The sequence below is a fragment of the Magnolia sinica genome, chromosome 7, assembly GCF_029962835.1.
Source record: "Magnolia sinica isolate HGM2019 chromosome 7, MsV1, whole genome shotgun sequence".
Lineage (NCBI taxonomy): Eukaryota > Viridiplantae > Streptophyta > Magnoliopsida > Magnoliales > Magnoliaceae > Magnolia > Magnolia sinica.
Genome location: NC_080579.1, coordinates 79682386 through 79701612, shown reverse-complemented (window position 1 = coordinate 79701612; position 19227 = coordinate 79682386). Strand labels below are relative to the sequence as shown.

The 19227-nt window shown below is 41.0% G+C and overlaps 2 protein-coding genes and 1 long non-coding RNA gene across 3 annotated transcripts; 1 reads left to right on the top strand and 2 right to left on the bottom strand.

Moving 5' to 3' along the window:
* Window positions 1–5073: 5073 nt before the first annotated feature.
* LOC131251498 (probable hexosyltransferase MUCI70) lies at window positions 5074–6376 on the bottom strand. Its single transcript, XM_058252249.1, has 3 exons — window positions 6172–6376; window positions 5842–5909; window positions 5074–5768 (listed from the first exon to the last, which is right to left on the bottom strand). Exons 1-3 carry the CDS (start codon window positions 6348–6350, stop codon window positions 5536–5538), a joined length of 480 nt encoding a protein of 159 aa, XP_058108232.1. The 5' UTR covers window positions 6351–6376; the 3' UTR covers window positions 5074–5535.
* A 100-nt stretch (window positions 6377–6476) lies between these two features.
* LOC131251499 (uncharacterized) lies at window positions 6477–11326 on the bottom strand. The gene is made up of 3 exons (XR_009173893.1): window positions 11151–11326; window positions 9301–9380; window positions 6477–6830 (listed from the first exon to the last, which is right to left on the bottom strand). It is a non-coding gene; the product is annotated as an uncharacterized LOC131251499 (long non-coding RNA).
* Window positions 11327–17220: 5894 nt separating this feature from the next.
* Window positions 17221–18819, top strand: LOC131251497 (aldehyde oxidase GLOX-like). The gene has a single exon (XM_058252247.1). The coding sequence runs from the start codon at window positions 17284–17286 to the stop codon at window positions 18817–18819; it is 1536 nt and encodes a 511-aa protein (XP_058108230.1). The 5' UTR covers window positions 17221–17283.
* Window positions 18820–19227: the final 408 nt, after the last annotated feature.

Below are 19227 nucleotides of genomic sequence, written 5' to 3'. Positions count from 1 at the left end.
CACTCCCACATTCTGGGACGATGTTTTAAACACCAACCGGACTGTCTTAGTTGTAGATGGCGATGCGACGTATGAGGTGGAGCCTGATTTCTACAACGACGAGGAGGAGTTCTCTTACATGCAGTTATCAGACGGGTTTACTTAGACTGTCCTGATCGACAGGGGCTGTAGGGCTTATCATTTGTAGTTGGACTATCTTTGATATTTTGTATTTTGAACTAATACATGTAATTATTTGACCTGGCAATGTATTCATACTTTGGAGACCGGCAATGGTCTATACATTCCATATATGCTTAGATACATCTCTCAGTCTTCCGCTTACGTTATTTAATTGCCTCTGGAGTATGATACACTGATTTGGTATAATCCCACACATGTTTAATGCACTAATACAGATAACATTTAATCATCATCATATATGTTGCATAAGTGATGTTTTGGGACTCGGGAGTTGGGCTCTTGCTCGACCCCCGATTTTCAGGGCGTTACAGTGATCTAAGATTAGGTGTATCCAACAATCAGGTAGGCCACACGAGAGGAAACAGTGGTCATTCATTGATAACCGTTGAAGCACTCTTATAACCATACAGGTTTTATACCAGGCTATCATTTTGGTGTTTTCACTTCATCCCATTAGTAATGATTTCAATGGGTAATTTTATGCTCGATTCCCAAGAAGAGGCAAATCGAAGCTTCAAGTGGACCACACCACAAATCAATGGTAGAAACTTATCTCCATTGTTTCCTACGATGTGGTCCACTTGAGCCTTTATTTGCCTACTTTTTTATGCTCATGCCTTAAAATGAGCTATCAAAATGGATGGACGGCTTAGATAAAACACACATTGTAGTGGGCTCCATAGCCCTCTAGCCGGGGAGGGATCAGATTAAACCGTAGCAATATAGCTACGGTTTATGTCCGTAACTAAAAACCTACAATCCTTAGCTTTTTCTCATTTTTTTCATGCTACTTCTAGGCTGTGCTTACTTACAGGCTCTTAATTACATTCCCTACGGAAAATCCATTGATTAAAAGGTAAAAACTAGAGAAAAGTACATTACACAAAAATTGTCATTTAGGAACGGTTTAAACCGTTCCTAAATGAGGCGTCGCAGCAAATCAGCAAAGGTTCTAAACCGTTTCGGCTACTGTTTGAAATTTTAGAAATGGAATTTTAGGAACGGTTTTAAACCGTTCTTAATGTTGCAAACGGTCAATTTTTTATATTAGGAACGGTTTTAAACCGTTCTCAATGTTGCCAACGGCCAGATATTAAATTTCAGGAACGGTTCTTAATGCTGCCTTATTTTAGAAACGGTATTTTTCATTATTTAGAAATGGCCTACATTTCCTTTTATATTTAAAACCCAAAGAAAAAGTACAATTAAAAATTAATATTAACCAAATATAGGAACTTTATAATAAAAATTATATATATTTACAATAATAAATTTACAATGGCCCATTCTTCAAGAACTTAATATCCAATATCGAGGAAATAATCTCTGTAAAGAATGACCTTGAACCAGGAACCTCTTGCTCCTCAAACCTGTACATGAATAGAAATCATTAACTAATGCTTTATGAGATTGGGAAGTAAGATCGTTGAACAAGTAGCTTATAAGAGTAGGCCATGAAATCCTAATCCTATGAGCTAACACCTTATAGAAGGTGATCACACCATGAATATGATATAGCACCCACCGGGTAATTAAAATCCCAATCTATGAAGTGATGTTGCGAAGGAAAAAAAGTGGTTTTTGTAATGAAATTTGGCCTAGTAAGCTCAATTAATACTCAGGTAAGACTGATGATCAACTTACTGCCATGGAAATTCGCTTGTCTATCCCAGCTTGATGAAGCTCATCAACATATTGCAACGCTTCTTGGCACTCTTCCCTATCATCGAAGAACTTCTTGCTGCCTTCTAGTTGATAAGTTTCATGTCCTTTACCAGCCACAGCCTACAACATTTGTGACAGTGGTTGAGTTAGTGGAAATTGCTGTGTGAAGCCAACTGGGTGTTTCATGCTTGCAAATGCCAATGATATCAGGTACCACTTAGAAGTCATAATTAACATAAAAAATTATCAAAGGTAAGATTTTGTAGACAAAGAAGATCAAAGTAACACACCCGTGATGATTCTTCGTGGACCTAATTCCCTCACTATATCAAGGAGCCTAGATAATGCATCAACTAAAAGTCTAAAATGATATGTTCGCTTTCCCCTTGTGATGATATGCAGAACTTGATATATTCCCACTGGTCAGGTTTTAAGCATGAAAGTACACCATAAAAAGCACGAAGGTGTGCATGTACCAGAATTTTTGCACTTTCAAAGTCACAAAGCTTAACTTGGTGGGTGAGAGGATCCACCTGCACAAAAATTCACCAAGTAAGATAAACAATTGTAGTTCCCAAACAGAACAAATTCAGTAAACATCCCTAATAAAGAAAACACATACCAAAAGATTTTGAGGCTTCACATCCCTATGACAAACCCTGGGTACACTGTGAATATAAGCTAGGCCCCTAAAAATTTCAAAGTGACAAGTGCTTGCAGAAATGAGCACACAATCAACCATGTCAACTCAATGTAGTACACATCAAACCAATTTATGATGGAGTATTTAACCTTTTAGAAAAACCAAAGGAATGAATAGAACAGAAATCTCACCATATTCAAGCTGAAATGTTCGATTGAGAGAAACGGAACTATAAGACCCCAGAAAATGATGCCCGTTAGCATGACAGCACCTGCACAAGTCTTTCAAATGAACAGATCGACTTTAGTATGCAATTTCAAGACAAATTCACCAGAAATCTCACCTAACAACACCCAAATGATAAACAAGACTATATCACGGGTGGCAAGGAAGAATTCCTAATTGTGCACTTTGCAGCAATGCACTCCATAAGAAATCGAATAAATGAAAACTTGTACATGGTATAAACTATCAGGAACTAGAATAAAGCACTGATGAGACCAATCTATTTCTGTCACTGTGAATGCCCTGTGTTGAGCCTACAGCACTTTGGAAATAGTATCGAACAGTTTCGACCAACTAACCTGATATACAGATTGCATCAGATAACCCTAAAACCCAGCTCTTCGCTCGATCTCCTCTTTCTCATGACAGCTTTGCAGTTTGATGGTACCCCTGATTTTATTTGTCCTGAAAGTTGCGGTTGCCGATTTACTTTGTAAATCTGTTTTCAAGAATCCACCACTTTCCTCATTCTCCATGAGATGGTTTGAATACATCCAGCATCCATGAGCAGATATCACAGTGCCAAGCTACAATCAACAATCGTATATGTAAAGCTGAAAATGGCTTGAATATTGTATTCAGCTTCAATTGAATTCATTTACCATTTTAGAAATAGACATTGCACATACAAATCCATTCTATTATCTAGATAATAAATACCTACAAATATCGCAATGCTACTAACAAAAAAAGGGGCCTGATTGAATGCATACTCTTATAGAACAAAGAGAATGAAGAGTAGGACATACCGCAAAATAGACAATGACTAATGCAAAAGTCCACCTGCAGATCAGTTATCATTAAATTAGGAGAAGATCCGTGTGTAGGGTATGAGAAATCAGCCAACAACAGCCTAGGGAACATAGACATTAACATTCCCCAATGCATACTCTTAGATGAGGATGATGATGAAATATTAATTCTATACATAGCTCAGAACCACCACCCGCACTGTACCTATGATTAGCTTTACGAGAGCATCTGTCTCCTTTGCTTGGTAACATGAGTTGTCAAAGAAGCTGAAATCATTTTTTAAGTGGCAACCAAACAGGGCTAAGGAAATCAGACAGATAAACCATGAAAGTTGTCAAAGAAGCTGGTCACAAAAGATTGGTTAATCAATGAGGCTTAAACAACTAGTCCTTAGAAAGAAACTCGACACTCTTAAATGCTGTTTTTCTACTCATAATTTATTTTTTTCATCCAAAATTGTTCTTTACCTTGACAGCTTTGCAAAAATTATATTTAGCACTCACAAAACAAAGAAAAAGAACTCACAAAACAATAAACAGTTGCATGAAATGAGCCATGTTACCATTTGAAAACCTGAGTGACAAATGATATTATTTACATTCAGTTTCAAAGGAGAAATGAAATCAGTCCTAGGTCAACTGGTCATTGGCACAATGCCAAGGTTGATATGGTATCATGCCAAAATCTTGGATTTGCATGTCCAATTGGAGTGTCATCTAGGATTTGTGTGTAACAAATCAAAATTCACCAGAAATGGAAACACTACTGCAGGGTTCAATATATTAGCTAGAATCACTTTTTCATTTTTTATTGTTACATTTTACATGTGCTTCGCTGACTGGATTATACTAATTTAGTAAAACATCTAAATAGCATATTATTTCTAGTATCACAAGTTATGTGGTCACATATTAAATCATATGTACTATAACTGATATCCAATAATTTAGTTATTCAACACATCAACCATCAGAACTGGCATGGAATTTAAAGAAAGCCAGAGTGATGCAAACCTGAAGTAGTCCCATCCTGTCCTGTATGGATGTCTGAGATTTTCCCGTTCACCAAAAGACTGAACCAAATATTATAGCTGATGCAATAGACATTCTTGCCCGAACTTTGTTTGTAGGCCCATCACGAGAAGCCTAAGAATAAATATCATTTCGAAGTCAGAAGCTGATAGAAGAGAAGAACTTAGGAGAGACTTAGAATTGAAGATGACTGTTCCATTAAGGTGTCTGCACAAAAGCTATAGAATTAATAAAAAAAAATAAAAATCTTAAAATTTGTCTTAGAATTCAATTGAAAGGTGTCATCATGTTATATGAAGCTAAATGTTATACATACAGAAAATTTCTTGTTGAAACTCACACGCTTTGTGAATATCATATTCTGGGACAACTTCCAAACCACAAATTGTTTCCAAAGTAGATTTTCAATCACCTGACTATTTTACTCTTGAGTAGCAAATTATGAAAACATTCGAGATTATATGCAACAAAGGAGCACAAAAAAAAATGACATTTGTTGAGTTCTAAAAAAACATTGGCCATCAATCCTCTTTGTTGGGATTTCCTGCCAAACTTTGTTGGGATCTTCAAGGCCTCATTTTTGGTAATTGGACTTGCATATAGAATATTTGATGTGTTCTGTGAGAATGCCTCAACAAGGTCATCAATCCTCTTTTGAGAAGAATAGACACTTTCAGCAGAACTATAGTCAACTGATATGAGATCGGCCAAATATTCTGCAGGATTCACATGGTCTGGGCAATCATACCTGGTTAACAATCAGTTAGCTCTTGCACTCAGAAATTAACTGCAAGGAGAGATGCAGCCATAACTACAAAAACTTTGGGTGTATTATACTATCAAATCTGAATTTAATATAACTTCTCTGAATTTTCCAAGCCATCCACTAGTTTTTAACACTATATATAACCTTTAGATTCTAAAGCATACCTTCATAGTTGTAGATGTGTTCACTCACTATATGACCTTTAGATTCTAAAACACACCTTTCAGCAGAAGTTTCAAAACTGAAATTGACAAAGCAGCCACAGATCTCACACATGGAGAATCGTCAACAACTCTCCATAGTCCCACCCTGTTAGTGCTGTCAAGTGCACTAGAATTCTTTATATATGCTTCCATCTCTTCATCCACAAACATATAAAAGCAAGCATTTCTCTTTGCAGCCTCATTAATATTTCTTGGCTGTTGTATTATGTCATAGTTTCCTGGTAAATGACATATTCATGAGGAAAGAAGAAAATTTACACTCGCTTGAACTTCTAATGCTCATATCAGTACCAAATACAGCTGATGCAACAACTATTCCACGGCATTCCTCCATTTCAAGAATATCAACATCATTAATCCTTTAACAAATGTAATGACAAAATGTGTCAGTTAAAACACAACATGAGTAATCAATCAATTGAAAGAAATCCCAACATTCATAGCTATAAGAAAAATCTTCTCTTTTCTTTTTTCCTTTTTTTTTGTTCCTCAAAAACACACTTATAAACACAATCAAAGATATGGACGAAAAAACGATTAAACAATATCATTTTTTTAGTAGAAAAACTTGACCACTTAAAAAAATTCATAAAACATTTAATAAGGAGATATAAACCATACCCACAGTGTACACTCATGGACTTTTTTATATCAAAAGATTCGTTCCACTGTTGCAGAGATGGATATCCACCAAAAGGAGAGCCTCCAAATGGTGGTGGACTAATTGGAGTTTCTTCTGTAATGTATGTTAAATTCTCAAGTATAGGAGAAACTGATGGAGTAGTCGGCATAAAGGCCATGGCCTGCTCAACAGGAAGGTTACAGACAGGACAAGCTGAAAGAGAAAAAACAAGAAGCAACAAAATTCAGCTTTCTCATAACTACAATAATTTCAACATCCAAATATGAGCATTGTAGGGACTCAAACTTACGATGTGGGCCAGTCTGTTTTCTATTTGCCGGTGGAGGTGGAAGTGTGAAATTTTCACAAGGATGTCCAGGAGGAAGGCCCCCTGCATGAATGGCAGGAGGACGAGGCAGAGGAAGGGCCCCTGCATGAATGGTAGGGGGACGAATGCGAAGAGGACGAGGCAAGGTTTTATTTTCAATAATTAATGACCGCATCTTCAGTAAAGAAGAATTATTTTCCCTCTTACTATCTTGTTCCCTGGATATTAGGGGGGAATCGTACTGACTTGAGATATTGTTGTTGTTGGACACAACGGTGAAACGCTGAGAAGATCTTTGGTCTGCATTGGGGCCCTCTAGTACATCTTCATCTGAAAAAGCACAGTTATCAACAAGTTTACTTGCTTAAATGAACCAATTTAGAATTGTAACAGATATTAAGAACTTCAAAATTAATACAAACAATTCACTCACATTCACTGAGACAGCAGCCAGACCCACTTCACATCCCCATTAGAACTATTTAAGCATGGATCAAAGAAAATTTGCTTCTACTTCTTCTTCTGTTTTGAAAGATGGTACCTTTATTGAAGGAAAGAGGAAAAACAAGGCATGGAAACAACGAAAACAAAGAGAAAAAAGGTAAACGCAGAGAGAAAGCAAAAATACAGGAGCTGCTCCAAAGCAGCCAAAGCCCAAAACCCTAACCCAAAACAGCAACTACGGGGTTTGAGGTATCAAACAACAAATCACAAATAAATATACTAGCAATTGAACTGAGATATCCATACACAAGTTTTATGATTCATATCAGAAATCAAAACAGAAAAAACTTTAAACAATCTGTCGAGCCAGGATGGTGGATCAACAGAGAACAGCTATTGGAAGCAGATTACTGTCAGAAAGCATGAGAGGTCAAGCCAGGATGGTGGAGCCAGTGGAGTATCTTACCATAATTCACAGTACAGAGGATTAGTGATCAGAAGCCGCACCATCTGATCCGTCCATTTCATCCGCTGCCACGGGGAGTTCTTCTTCCCCTTCCCTCCACCATCATCCTCATCACTCGTACAGTTCTTGGCCCGATCACCACCCATGGAGCTTCGATGTCCGAGGTGGGCCCCGACTGAGAGAGGAAATCCATCTTGGAGGTGCTGCTAGTGAAGCGAATGAGGGTGTTGCTGCGTATGCTGGTGCGGATGCAAAGATCCATGTAGGTCCAACACTACGTAGGGACTAGACATCATATTCCCGCTCGGCATATTCCCATCCATGCCAAAAACAAATTCCAGAAGATGAAACCGAATTCAAAATTTCCTTACCCAATCGCCATCGGAATCCAACCAAAAGCACCCACAACAACCTTAACCACAGAACATCACGAATCCAAACGTAGATCACAATCAAGACATTTTCTTACCATCTGATCAGAAAACAGTGACCATATTCATGTGCAAACCGTGCTAAACCCTCACCACACGATTTGATTGACTAAAATCACACCACCGTCAGCTGACGATACATGCAAAACGTGATTCACAGGTCCTATGGATCCATCAATGGTGGAATGTCGATGAGGAGTTTTGGAATCAGAAATAAAACCGGAATTCATCAAGCGTAGATCTGAAACAGAAACCCGAAATTTTCGGAGAACGGAAAATCGGAACTTAGATCGTTTTGATCAAAATGAGAGCTCTGCAAGCAGAAGCAGATTTTCAAGAAATGCAGAGATGAGACAAGGAAACAGAAACCCTAAATGCTCAGGCAGAGGCTTGCTGTGAGAGGAAGATGAGCCACAACGAGGGAGAGAGATCGAGAGGGCGGGTGAGGAATGGGGAGCGGGAGAGAGAGAGAGAGATCTCGTGAGAGGGCCGGGAGGGGTGGGAGAGAGGATTGGGGCTGGAATTAGGGATATGTGTTGGTTTTGGAAAGGTATAAAACAGTTTCACATTTGACACGGTTTTAAGCCGTTTGAGATCTAAAGAGGTACCTGTTCCTAAATAGCTTTTTTGGTGTAGTGCATGTAAATAATAGATATTTCAAAATGATTTAAACCTAGATGTGATATTTCTTCTGCTTCACATCTCAACTTGTTTTAAGAACTAGATCTACTCTAGTCTATTTCCGGAGATTCATCTGATGAACTTAGGCTAAGATAGTCCCTGAAAGAAACATTCCATGAAGAAATCACTTTATATTTTATAGAACTAGGATATTGAAACCCATGGTGAAGCTGTTTGAAAATATCAATACCTCTAAAGCAAAGAGTTTCCAGAAACAGGGAATGTTGCATGTGAGAAATCAAGTTCCCATAAAGACACCATATACAATATCCATTATTTTATAATCTTACAGAATAAGAAAAACAATGAGATAACCTCGAAAGATGTTTGTGGGTTAAATGGATAAAAAGTTAAAAACACACAACAATAAGCCATGAAAGTTAGAAGAAGAGAAAGTCTACATGAAATTCCACAAGGGACAGCTACAAATATGGTACAATTAGGGATGGGACCGGCATGGGCCAAGTCTCTACTGACAGAGAACACACATACTTAGATAACATATGCAGCCATTTAGAATCCAGTCAAAGAAATGAAAGCACAGCGCCACTATGCAGATTTTCTTTTAATGATGCGTGATCATGCATGTTACCAGGACAGGCAGACATGGATGGCAAGCAAGGTTGAGAATAGGTTAATGAATGGAAAAAAAGCATTGCCCAACTGCCCTTTACCCAAGATTAAGGTCTCAATATTCCTGGAGATCAAGCAGCTATATAAGCAACATTTAAAGGAAAAATACTTGGATGGAGACGAGATTTTTAAAAAATGCAGTTACCTTAGAGATGACAATGCTTGTGGGCCCCAACAGTTCGGGAGTCACAAGTGTATGCGTCGGTCCTTCAAATATGAGTGATCCTGAAAAAATCAATGCCATATTGAATGGATTGGAGATCATGAAGATAAACAATTCAGAAGGTAGTTTTGACAGACACGTTACAGTAAATTCAAATTCATAAAGCAGGAGGCCTAAGAAGATCGCCATCGGCATTCTCATTGGCATTCAAATTCACTTTTAATGGTGTTCAAACGTCGGAAGTTGCAAAAACTGAAGGAAGCTGAGCCTATGAGTATGAACTGCAGATTGCTGATCCCTTTTGCAGAAATTAAACTGGCAACGAACTGCAGATTATTATTTTTTGTTAAGAATGGTGTTTGACAGCTCGACCAACTAAATTAATAAAATCAAGGTGAAAATCTTCTATTCCATCAATGCACTGATAATCTAACTGGGCTCTCCAATCTACCAGATCCATCTGTGATATAACACTGCGACAACAAGCAATATCCACAACTCCACATTACTACCTAACTATTGTTTAAGCAATACAAGGTTGACTAACAAGCTAAGACTGGGTAAGTATGAGATAGCACCAGGCTTCAACTATAATTCAGTACAGCAACATATCAGGTAACAAGTTGCCAGAGTCATGTAGTTCGATACGTGCAACAGATCAAGTTTGTTTTAAATGAAAAATGTCCACCTACAACTCAATGCATGCAACGTTCACATGCAGTAAGTAGATGTGTCACGTGTTTATAACATCCAAGCTGTGAAGAAGCAGAGTCCTAGCATGAAGATCACCTGAACCGCTCATCAAAACTTGCCATAAAAAAACAAAATTTAAAAATAAAAATGCATCAAAATGAAATTTCAGGTGCAATATTAGGCCCTTCCCTGCCATTGGTATGCTTTCAACGGGCCAGAGAAAAATGTATTAAAACCTCCATTTTAGTGGTACTTTCAATAATATCGAATATGGATATTGCAATATCTAGCACTTTTGTAAACACGCTCTTAAGTTCTTGTTTTCAGGATATCCCATTATAAATCGCATTGCATCTGAGAACATGAACCGTTGGATGCATCAGGAATTGATCAGGAGACAACCAGAAAGCTTTCAGCTTTTATCAAGCCTACCATATTAACTTTTGGAGGAATTACAAGGACATGATGCATTGGGTTGTGAAACGGTATAGTGATGGACCCATTCAGCATAAGTGGGGCCCATGTTCGACAATCCCCAAAATATGTCAGATTCAAAGATCCTAACCATCCAACTATCCCTTGTTTTATGGAATTTGCTACAATTCAAAGCACCACTAATCCCCAACTCATTCCACCCTTAGCACTAGATTTGGGAGATGAAATGAAGCCGTTGATGCTGGGTATAGGATCAAAACTCTTGTACGCAACGAAGCCCCAATTTCTTCGAGACAGAAATGTACAAATGTATATAGTGGAAAACAATAGATGCAAGGCAAATACTAATATGAAGTTCTGTTGGAAGAGGATATGTATGACAAAACCCCATTCATGGTCCTATCTATCCGACTCATGAACAGGTTTTGCCACAAAGATGAAGCCATCCATGGCAGAAACAAGGATTGGAAGGCTGTCATGCAAGATCGGAAAGGGCATAGTTAATAGGAAGCTTTGATAGAAGAGGACATGCATGAAAAAACCCCATTCATGGCCACATCAGATTAACAGTCTAGAACATGCAAAACGATCAAAACCAAAATCTATAGAAATTTAGGGGAAAACAGAAACTGAGTAAGGAAAATCATGGAATTGTGGATTCAAACCTTATGGATGGACTGGATGCAATCCCTAAGCGCACGGACCAGATCCGAACTCCAGCCGCTTCACACCTGCGAAATCCGATCCGAACTCCAGCTGTTTCTGTTGAAGGGAGAGGGAGAGAGGGAAATAGAGAGAGAGAGAGAGAGAGAGAGAGAGAGAGAGAGAGAGAGAGAGAGAGAGAGAGAGAGAGAGAGAGAGAGAGAGAGATCGTGACGGAGGGAGACAGATGGGGAGAGAGATCGAGAGGGAGGGTCGGGAATAGGGAGAGGGAGAGATCGCTCGTGGGAGAGGGCCGGTAGAGAGGGAGAGATCGAGCGCGCGAGAGGGCTGGGAGAGAGGGAGAGATCGCGTTAGAAGGCCGGGAGGGTAGGGAGTGAGGGGATTAGTGATGAAATTAGGGATTTATATTTGCTTCCACATTTGGTACAGCTTTTAAGCCGTTTCAGAACCAAAGACAGGCTCGTTCCTAAATGGCCTTTTTGGTGTAGTGCTAGTTTGTTACATGATACATAATAGTCTTAATCTATGATCCTTCGTCTTTAGTGTGTCTAGATCATTGATTAGGCAGAGCATAGCAATGCTTCAAACACTCAATAGACATAGCATGTCATCCTATATAAGCTCCAGAAAGTTTGGAAGTTCTAGCGGCATGTTTTCCTTGCCCTGAGGCGTCCAAAAGTCCTTGGACAAAAACAAAACTAGTACATTCTACTGGAGAAACCTAGAGTCGACCCTCTTGACAGTTAGAGCAGGACCACCCAGGAGTTCTATTAATCAGTCCAAACAATCAGCGCAGGTCACTATTTGGGTCTTTGGATAATCAACACAGCCACCACCAGTGTCATGAACAATAAGCATTGAGCTGCAGCTCAAGTCTCTCAAATAGTCAACAGGGGGGTACTATTGGTGCTCAAACAGATGGTGTAGAGCCGAATAGCTATTAAGCAATCTCAGGAATCAAATGGCATGAGTTATGGGAATGAAGATTTAAAGGGGTATTTATAATGATGGGAGACCATTATTTCTCTCCCACGAGATGGTTACACAGTTATTTCTCACCTAAAAGTTAGTTGGGAGGTTATGGACACATGTCACGCTGCCATTGGACCACTCAGAGTGCTTTCCGCCTGTGCATGCTAAGTGCAAGACATCGTTCAGCACAGAGTGGACTTTTGTTGAAGTGATTAATGTTGCATGGCTTATAGACACTTAGCGCAGTACGTGCGCACGGCATACTTGATCCCATGCTATCTCTCAAATAGTGAACACGGAGTGGAAACACAAACCCGAAGACTGTTGGCGATCAGAGTGTATTAAAAGAGCTCTGCCTGACCTTGGTCAGCGCATGATGTGGATCCATGCTGACCTGGAGATGAACGCGAGCCATCCTACCCAGGCTAGTTATGGTTAGCACGTTTAAGATTTAATGAAATTTTCATGCCACGTGTTGGAAAAATGTGGTGGAAATACTGAAAAATAAAAATAAAAATAATTATTTATTTTTGTTTTACGAGGCTGAATCACGTAAAAATTACATTGTCCTTAAAGCACGATTCACTCCATTATCAATTGCAGATGGGTTACATGCAAATTCCAAAATCAAAATTAATATATATATATATAGAGCGAGAGAGAGAGAGAGAGAGAGAGAGAGAGAGAGAGAGAGAGATACTTCACCTGTGTGAATCTGATTCAACCCGAGTTTCAGAAAGAGAGAGAGAGGGGAAGGTGGTATGCGATATCGGTATGGAGGAAGTTGGTGCATGAGACAGAGAGATGAGAAGAAACCGTGAGAATGAAGTTCTCTTTCAAGGACGCGGATAAGTTCCTGCGCAAGGATGTTGCGTGGGGCTCACTGATATGTTTGTATGTTTTGCAAGCTCATTTTAGTCAATGCAATCTAAAATTAGGTGTATCCAACACTCAGGTTGGCCACACGAGAGGAAACAGTGGTCATTCATTGATAACCGTTGAAGGACTCTTATGGCCATTCAAGTTTTATACCAGGCTATCATTTTGTTGTTTTCACTTCATCCCATTAGTAATGATTTCAATGGGTAATTTTATGCATGATTCCCAAGAAGAGGCAGATCGAAGCTTCAAGTGGACCACACCACAAATCAATAGTAGAAACTTAATCTCCATTGTTTCCTATGATGTGGTCCACTTGAGCCTTTACCTGCCTACTTTTTTATGCTCATGCCTTAAAATGAGCTTTCAAAATGGATGGACGGCTAAGATAAAACACACACATTACAGTGGGCTCTATATAGCCCGCTAGCCTAGGAAGAGGCGGTGGTTAAAAGGATTAAACCGTAGCAGCATTGTTACGGGTCATGTCCGTAACTAACAGTTTACAGTCTGTAGCCTTCTCTCTCTCTCTCTCTCTCTCTCTCTCTCTCTCTCTCTCTCTCTCTCTCTCTCTCTCTCTCTCTCTCTCTCTCTCTCTCTCTCTCTCTCTCTTTTCTTACATGCCCTTACATTCCCTGAGGAAAACCCATTGATTAAAAGGTAAAAACTAGAAAAAACTATTTTGTTACATGGTACATAATAGTGTCTTAATTTATGATCCTTCGTCTTTAGTATGCCTAAATCATTGATTAGGCAGAGCATACCAATGCTTCAAACACTCAATAGCCTTAGCATTGCATCCTATATAAGCTCCAGAAAGTTTGGAAGTTCTAGCAGCATGTTTGCCTTGCCCTGAGCCGTCCAAAAGTCCTTGGACAAAAACAAAAGTAAGTCCATTCTACTAGAGAAACCAAAAGTCGATGCTCTTGACGGTTAGAGCGGGATCATGCAGGAGTTCTTTTAATCAGTCCAAACAATCAGTGCAGGTCACTGTCTGGGTCTTTGGATAATTAACACAGCCACCACCAGTGCCATGAACACTAAGCATGGGCGGCAACTCAGGTCTCTCAAATAGTCAACTGGGGGGGTACTATTGGGGCTCAAACAGTTGGTGTAGAACCTCACCTTGTCCCAAGCATGGGCACGAGAAAAAGGAAGAGAGGGCTTTGCGAAGAATCCGAGTAGCTCTTAAGAAATCTCAGGAATCAAATGACGTGAGTTGCATAGGAATGAAGAATATTTAAAGCGGTATTTGTAATGGTGGGAGACCATTATTTCCCTCCTGCGAGATGGTTACACAGTTATTTCCCACCCAAAAGTTAGTTGGGAGGTGGCTCATGTGGGCCCCACCATGATATTTATATAAAATCTAGCCCAACCACAAGGTGAGTCACCTCATGTTAGGCCAAGGGCCCAAAAATTGGCTCCATCTGTGATTTAGATGGACCACATGATTGGAAACAGTGTACATGGCAACCCTCACCCTCTAAACTATTTCCATGAGTGTAGCCCATGTAAATCAGAGATGGGTATGATTTTTGGGACAAATGCCTAAATTTTTTTGTCAAATCTAATGATTGGTGTGGATTTTATATAATTATCATGGTTAGGGCTGTACACGAACCAGGCTAGCTTGATTAACTCGCCTGACTCTACCCGAAAAAGCTCAACTCGGCCGACCCAGAACTGAGTTCAAGCTAGGACGGGCCATTTTCTTCAGCTCGAAACTGAGTTCAGGCCGAGTTCGGATAGGTCCCAGTTCGGCCCGACCCGACCCAAAACCCAACTCGGTCAAGTGGGGTGTGTGTGTGTGTGTGTGTGTGTGTGTGTGTGTGTGTGTGTGTGTGTATAGGGAAAAGGTACTATCCGCTCGACCTCACGAGTCCATCCCATGAGGTTGAGTTGTGTGGGCCCCACCGTGATGCGTTTTGAACATCTACCCCATCAGTCAGATGCACCATTCCATCATGGGCCTAGGTCTCAAAAATCAAGTTAATCCATGACTTGTGTGGGCCACACCACATACAGAAGTGGGGAGGGGCCGTGCACCATTAAAACATTCGTAATCATTTTTTGGGCCCATCGAGATGTGGTTTGCAAATCCAGCCCATCCATTATGTGTGTCCCACTTGGATGAGGGTTCAGACCAAGTTTCAGCAGCATTCAAAACTCAGGTGGGCCCCACCAAGTGCTTTTATATGTTTTAACGGTGTCTTCACATGATTTTAGATGGTATGGCCCACCTAAGTTCCGTAAACGGCTGATTTTTGGGACATCTCATAATTTAAAGGGGACCCATCAAATGCACAGTGTTGATGGTCGACATGCATCACGGTGGGGCCCACATAGCTCAACCTCACGGGAGCTTGTCGTGAGGTCGAGCGCATAATACATTTTCCCCATATATATATATATATATATATATATATATATATATATATATATATATATATATATATATATATATATATATTTCAAAACCCTACCGATCCCTTTTCTCTTTACCCTTCTGGGATAGTTTATGGCCCATCTTTGAAATGACAGTGACTCATCCACCTCACAGACGTATAACTTGAACGGCTTAGATTCATCCAAATACAAAAAGGAATTATAATGTCCTAACTAATTAGATTTTTTGTAGAGTGTATAGTTCAACTATTTAAATCGTTGATCGAGGGCCTTATAATGGGACGTGGATTACCTGCTAAAGCCTTTCTCATGAACTTGCTGTAAGGCCCGAACTCGGCCCGATTGTTGACCGGGCTAGGTTCGGGCTGGACATGTTGGCTCGGTGACTAGGCTGGGTGTGGCTGGTGACCGGGCCAGGCCAGGTTGAGCCCAATTTGACTCGGATCGACTCGTGTACACCCCTAATCATGGTGGGCCTTGTAAAAATCAAGAGTGGACGTTACTCTCCCAGGTGTTTTCTTCAACGGAATCACACGTCAAACTGATTTTTTGTCTCTAGGCCCAATATGAGACTAAATATGTAACGTTCACAATGGATCTTACATACTTAAGCATCACGGTGGGATGTCAAAATCAAGAACAACTTACCATGAATGCTTCCTTTTTTCTTTTTTTTTTTTTAAATACTCTCCTTTTTATAGGGCCCACTGTAATGGTTATATGAAATCCACTCCAACCGTTAGATGCCAAACCAAATTTCAAGCCTGGGGCCTAAAACTCAGGCCCATCCGTGTCAACCCAACCGTTGTTTTTTTTTTTTTTTTTTTGGGTTAGCTTGTTAGTACGCACCCATGTGTACACACACACTCCATGTTAGCCTTTTTTTTTTTTTTGGGTTAGCTTGTTAGTACGCACCCATGTGTACACACACACTCCATGTTAGCCACCCCCATTAGGGATCGATACCAAGACCTCAAGTGTTGAAACGAGGTATCTCCACTAAGTCTACCAGTTGAGCTATGGATCTAGGTGTACCCAACCGATGTTAAAAACATTAAGGTAGGGCTGAAAGTTGGGCTGGTTCAACACGGCGGACCCGACATTGGGCTGGGATCAAGCACGATGTATCGAGTCTGGTCTTGGGCTTGGGCTGGGGCTATACAACCCCCAAAAATATACCATACTCCAGCACTCCTCCGCCAATCTGCTTGCATTTTTCAGTTGAACGTGGACCATTGCCGCTTTTCTCATCTTAACCATCCATTAATAGTATATAAATAGAAATTCTAAACTTTAACCATTGAAGATTTCCTGGCATGCACATTCACCGTGACGAACGGTTTGGATCAGGCGAGCAAGAACTCCACGTCCACATATGAAAAATAAAGAAAGGATTATACATTCTGTTTTCGTACTCCCGCGGGATTAACAAACATGATAACTGCACACCTTCATGGTAATCATTATCTCGTGGCAAATGTGCGAGAGATCTGGACCATTCAACAGGTGAGCACACCCATAAATGACATTACAGGAAAATCTGAACAGTAAGATCCACAGATGGGACACCCATGTACTAAAAAGAAGATAATCAACGGTCAATATTCATATCTGCGTTCAACCCTTTGTGCGCGGCATATGAAGGAGTCGCCCTCTTTAAATACTTTCTTCCAACGATTCAATTCCTCCTCTCGTTACACTCCTGTTACTCTGCTCTCCAATTCCTCTTTTTCCTCCAAAATTCAAGAAAACCATTCAAACGCTCTGAGTCTTTTTTCCGTTCTCATGGAAAATCGTGCATTCTTTTTCTTCTTCTTCTCACTCTTCATCTTTTCAACAATCCCATCCCTCTCCCAACAGCTTCCCGCAACAGGCGAATGGCGCCTCCTGCAGAAGAGCATTGGCATCTCAGCCATGCACATGCAGCTCATCTACACCAACCAAGTCGTCATGTTCGACCGCACCGATTTCGGACCGTCCAATCTCTATTTCCCTGAGGGTCGATGCCGATTGGACTCCAACGATACCGCCCTCAAGATCGACTGCACTGCCCACTCCCTCACATACGACGTTCAATCCAACACCGTTCGTCCTCTCACCGTCCAGACTGACACGCGGTGCTCATCCGGCTCTGTTCTTCCCAACGGCACCTTCGTACAGACCGGCGGATACAATGACGGGGAACGCGTGGTTCGCACATTCGCCCCATGTGTGGGTGGCCCACTATTTGAAGATTGCGATTGGATCGAGAAACCCCACTATCTTTCTGTCCGTCGTTGGTATGCCACAAATCAGATTCTGCAAGATGGACGGGTGATCATCGTAGGTGGACGTCGACAATTCAGTTATGAATTCTTTCCGAGGAACTCCTCCGAGCCATCGAATTACTGGCTTCGGTTCTTGATAGAGACACGGGACGTCGACGAGAACAATCTTTACCCGTTCTTGCACCTGCTACCAGACGGGAGTCTATTCATCTTTGCAAATGATCGTGCGATCAGATTCGATTACATGAACAATCGTGTGGTCAGGAAGTATCCACCTATCCCAGGGCGGGACCCACGGAATTTCCCCAGCTCTGGATCATCCGTACTGCTCCCGCTGCATCTTGATGATATCGATGGTGTTGATGGCCCGATAGCCGAGGTGATGGTATGTGGCGGGGCGCCACGTGGCGCATTCAAGCGGGCCGAGAACGGAACATTCTTGCCAGCTTTATCAAGCTGTGGACGGCTGAGAGTCACTGATCTTGAGGCCCAGTGGGAAATGGAAGAAATGCCGACGGCCCGAGTCATGGGAGACATGCTGCTGCTCCCCACAGGCGATGTCTTGATCATAAATGGCGCAGCCAATGGCACATCGGGGTGGGAGCTGGCGCGGAACCCGATCACCACACCCGTTCTTTATTGTCCATCTGATCCGGTGGGCCACCGGTTCCAGATCCTAAGTCCATCGCCAATAGCTAGGCTATACCATTCATCAGCTGTTGTGCTTCCCGACGGTCGGATCCTCGTTGGGGGCAGCAACCCTCATATGCGTTACAACTTCACTGGCGTAGATTACCCGACAGAGCTCAGCATCGAAGCGTTTTCGCCGCCCTACCTTGATATGCAATACGCTCGGTTAAGGCCACAGATCACATTCACTGTGCCCCACCAGCTCCTATCATATGGCCAGACGATCACCATCAATTTTTTATTGACGTCCTACATGCCGCAATCTGGACTGTCCGTTACAATGCTGGCCCCGTCATTCACAACGCATTCTACCGCGATGAATCAGAGATTGCTGGTGTTGAAGGTGACGCAGGTGGTGCAGGCACCGCCCTTGATGTATCAGGTGAACGCAATTGGACCGCCAACGGCTGCGATCGCACCGCCTGGTTACTACATGCTGTTTGTTGTGCATGCAGGGATTCCCAGCCCTGGAATATGGGTGAGGATGCAGTGATTTTGATTAGTAATTTTTTTATTTTTTTGCCTTCATTTTGTATTTATGGGGAATGATATTTTTATCTCCCACAGAGATTGATGGTTCCAACCTAAGGGTAGTTTGATATCCAAATTACACTTGTGAGGGTTGCATTGTCACTTTTGGGGTTTTAAATATCATTTTTATTTGTTCATGGGAGAAACCCCATTGATTGATTTAATTGGGCTTTTTTTTAACGGTTTGTATTTTTGGGTAGCATTTTTTTCATGCAAATTTGCATGTTCTATGTTGAAAGAAATGAAATCAGAAAAAGTTTGGATCTCTCTCTCTCTCTCTCTCTCTCTCTTAGTTTGCTTTGATACTATGGCAGAGTGTGATGAATGATACACAGGCAGTTCAAAATTACTGAGAAATTTATACTTAGGA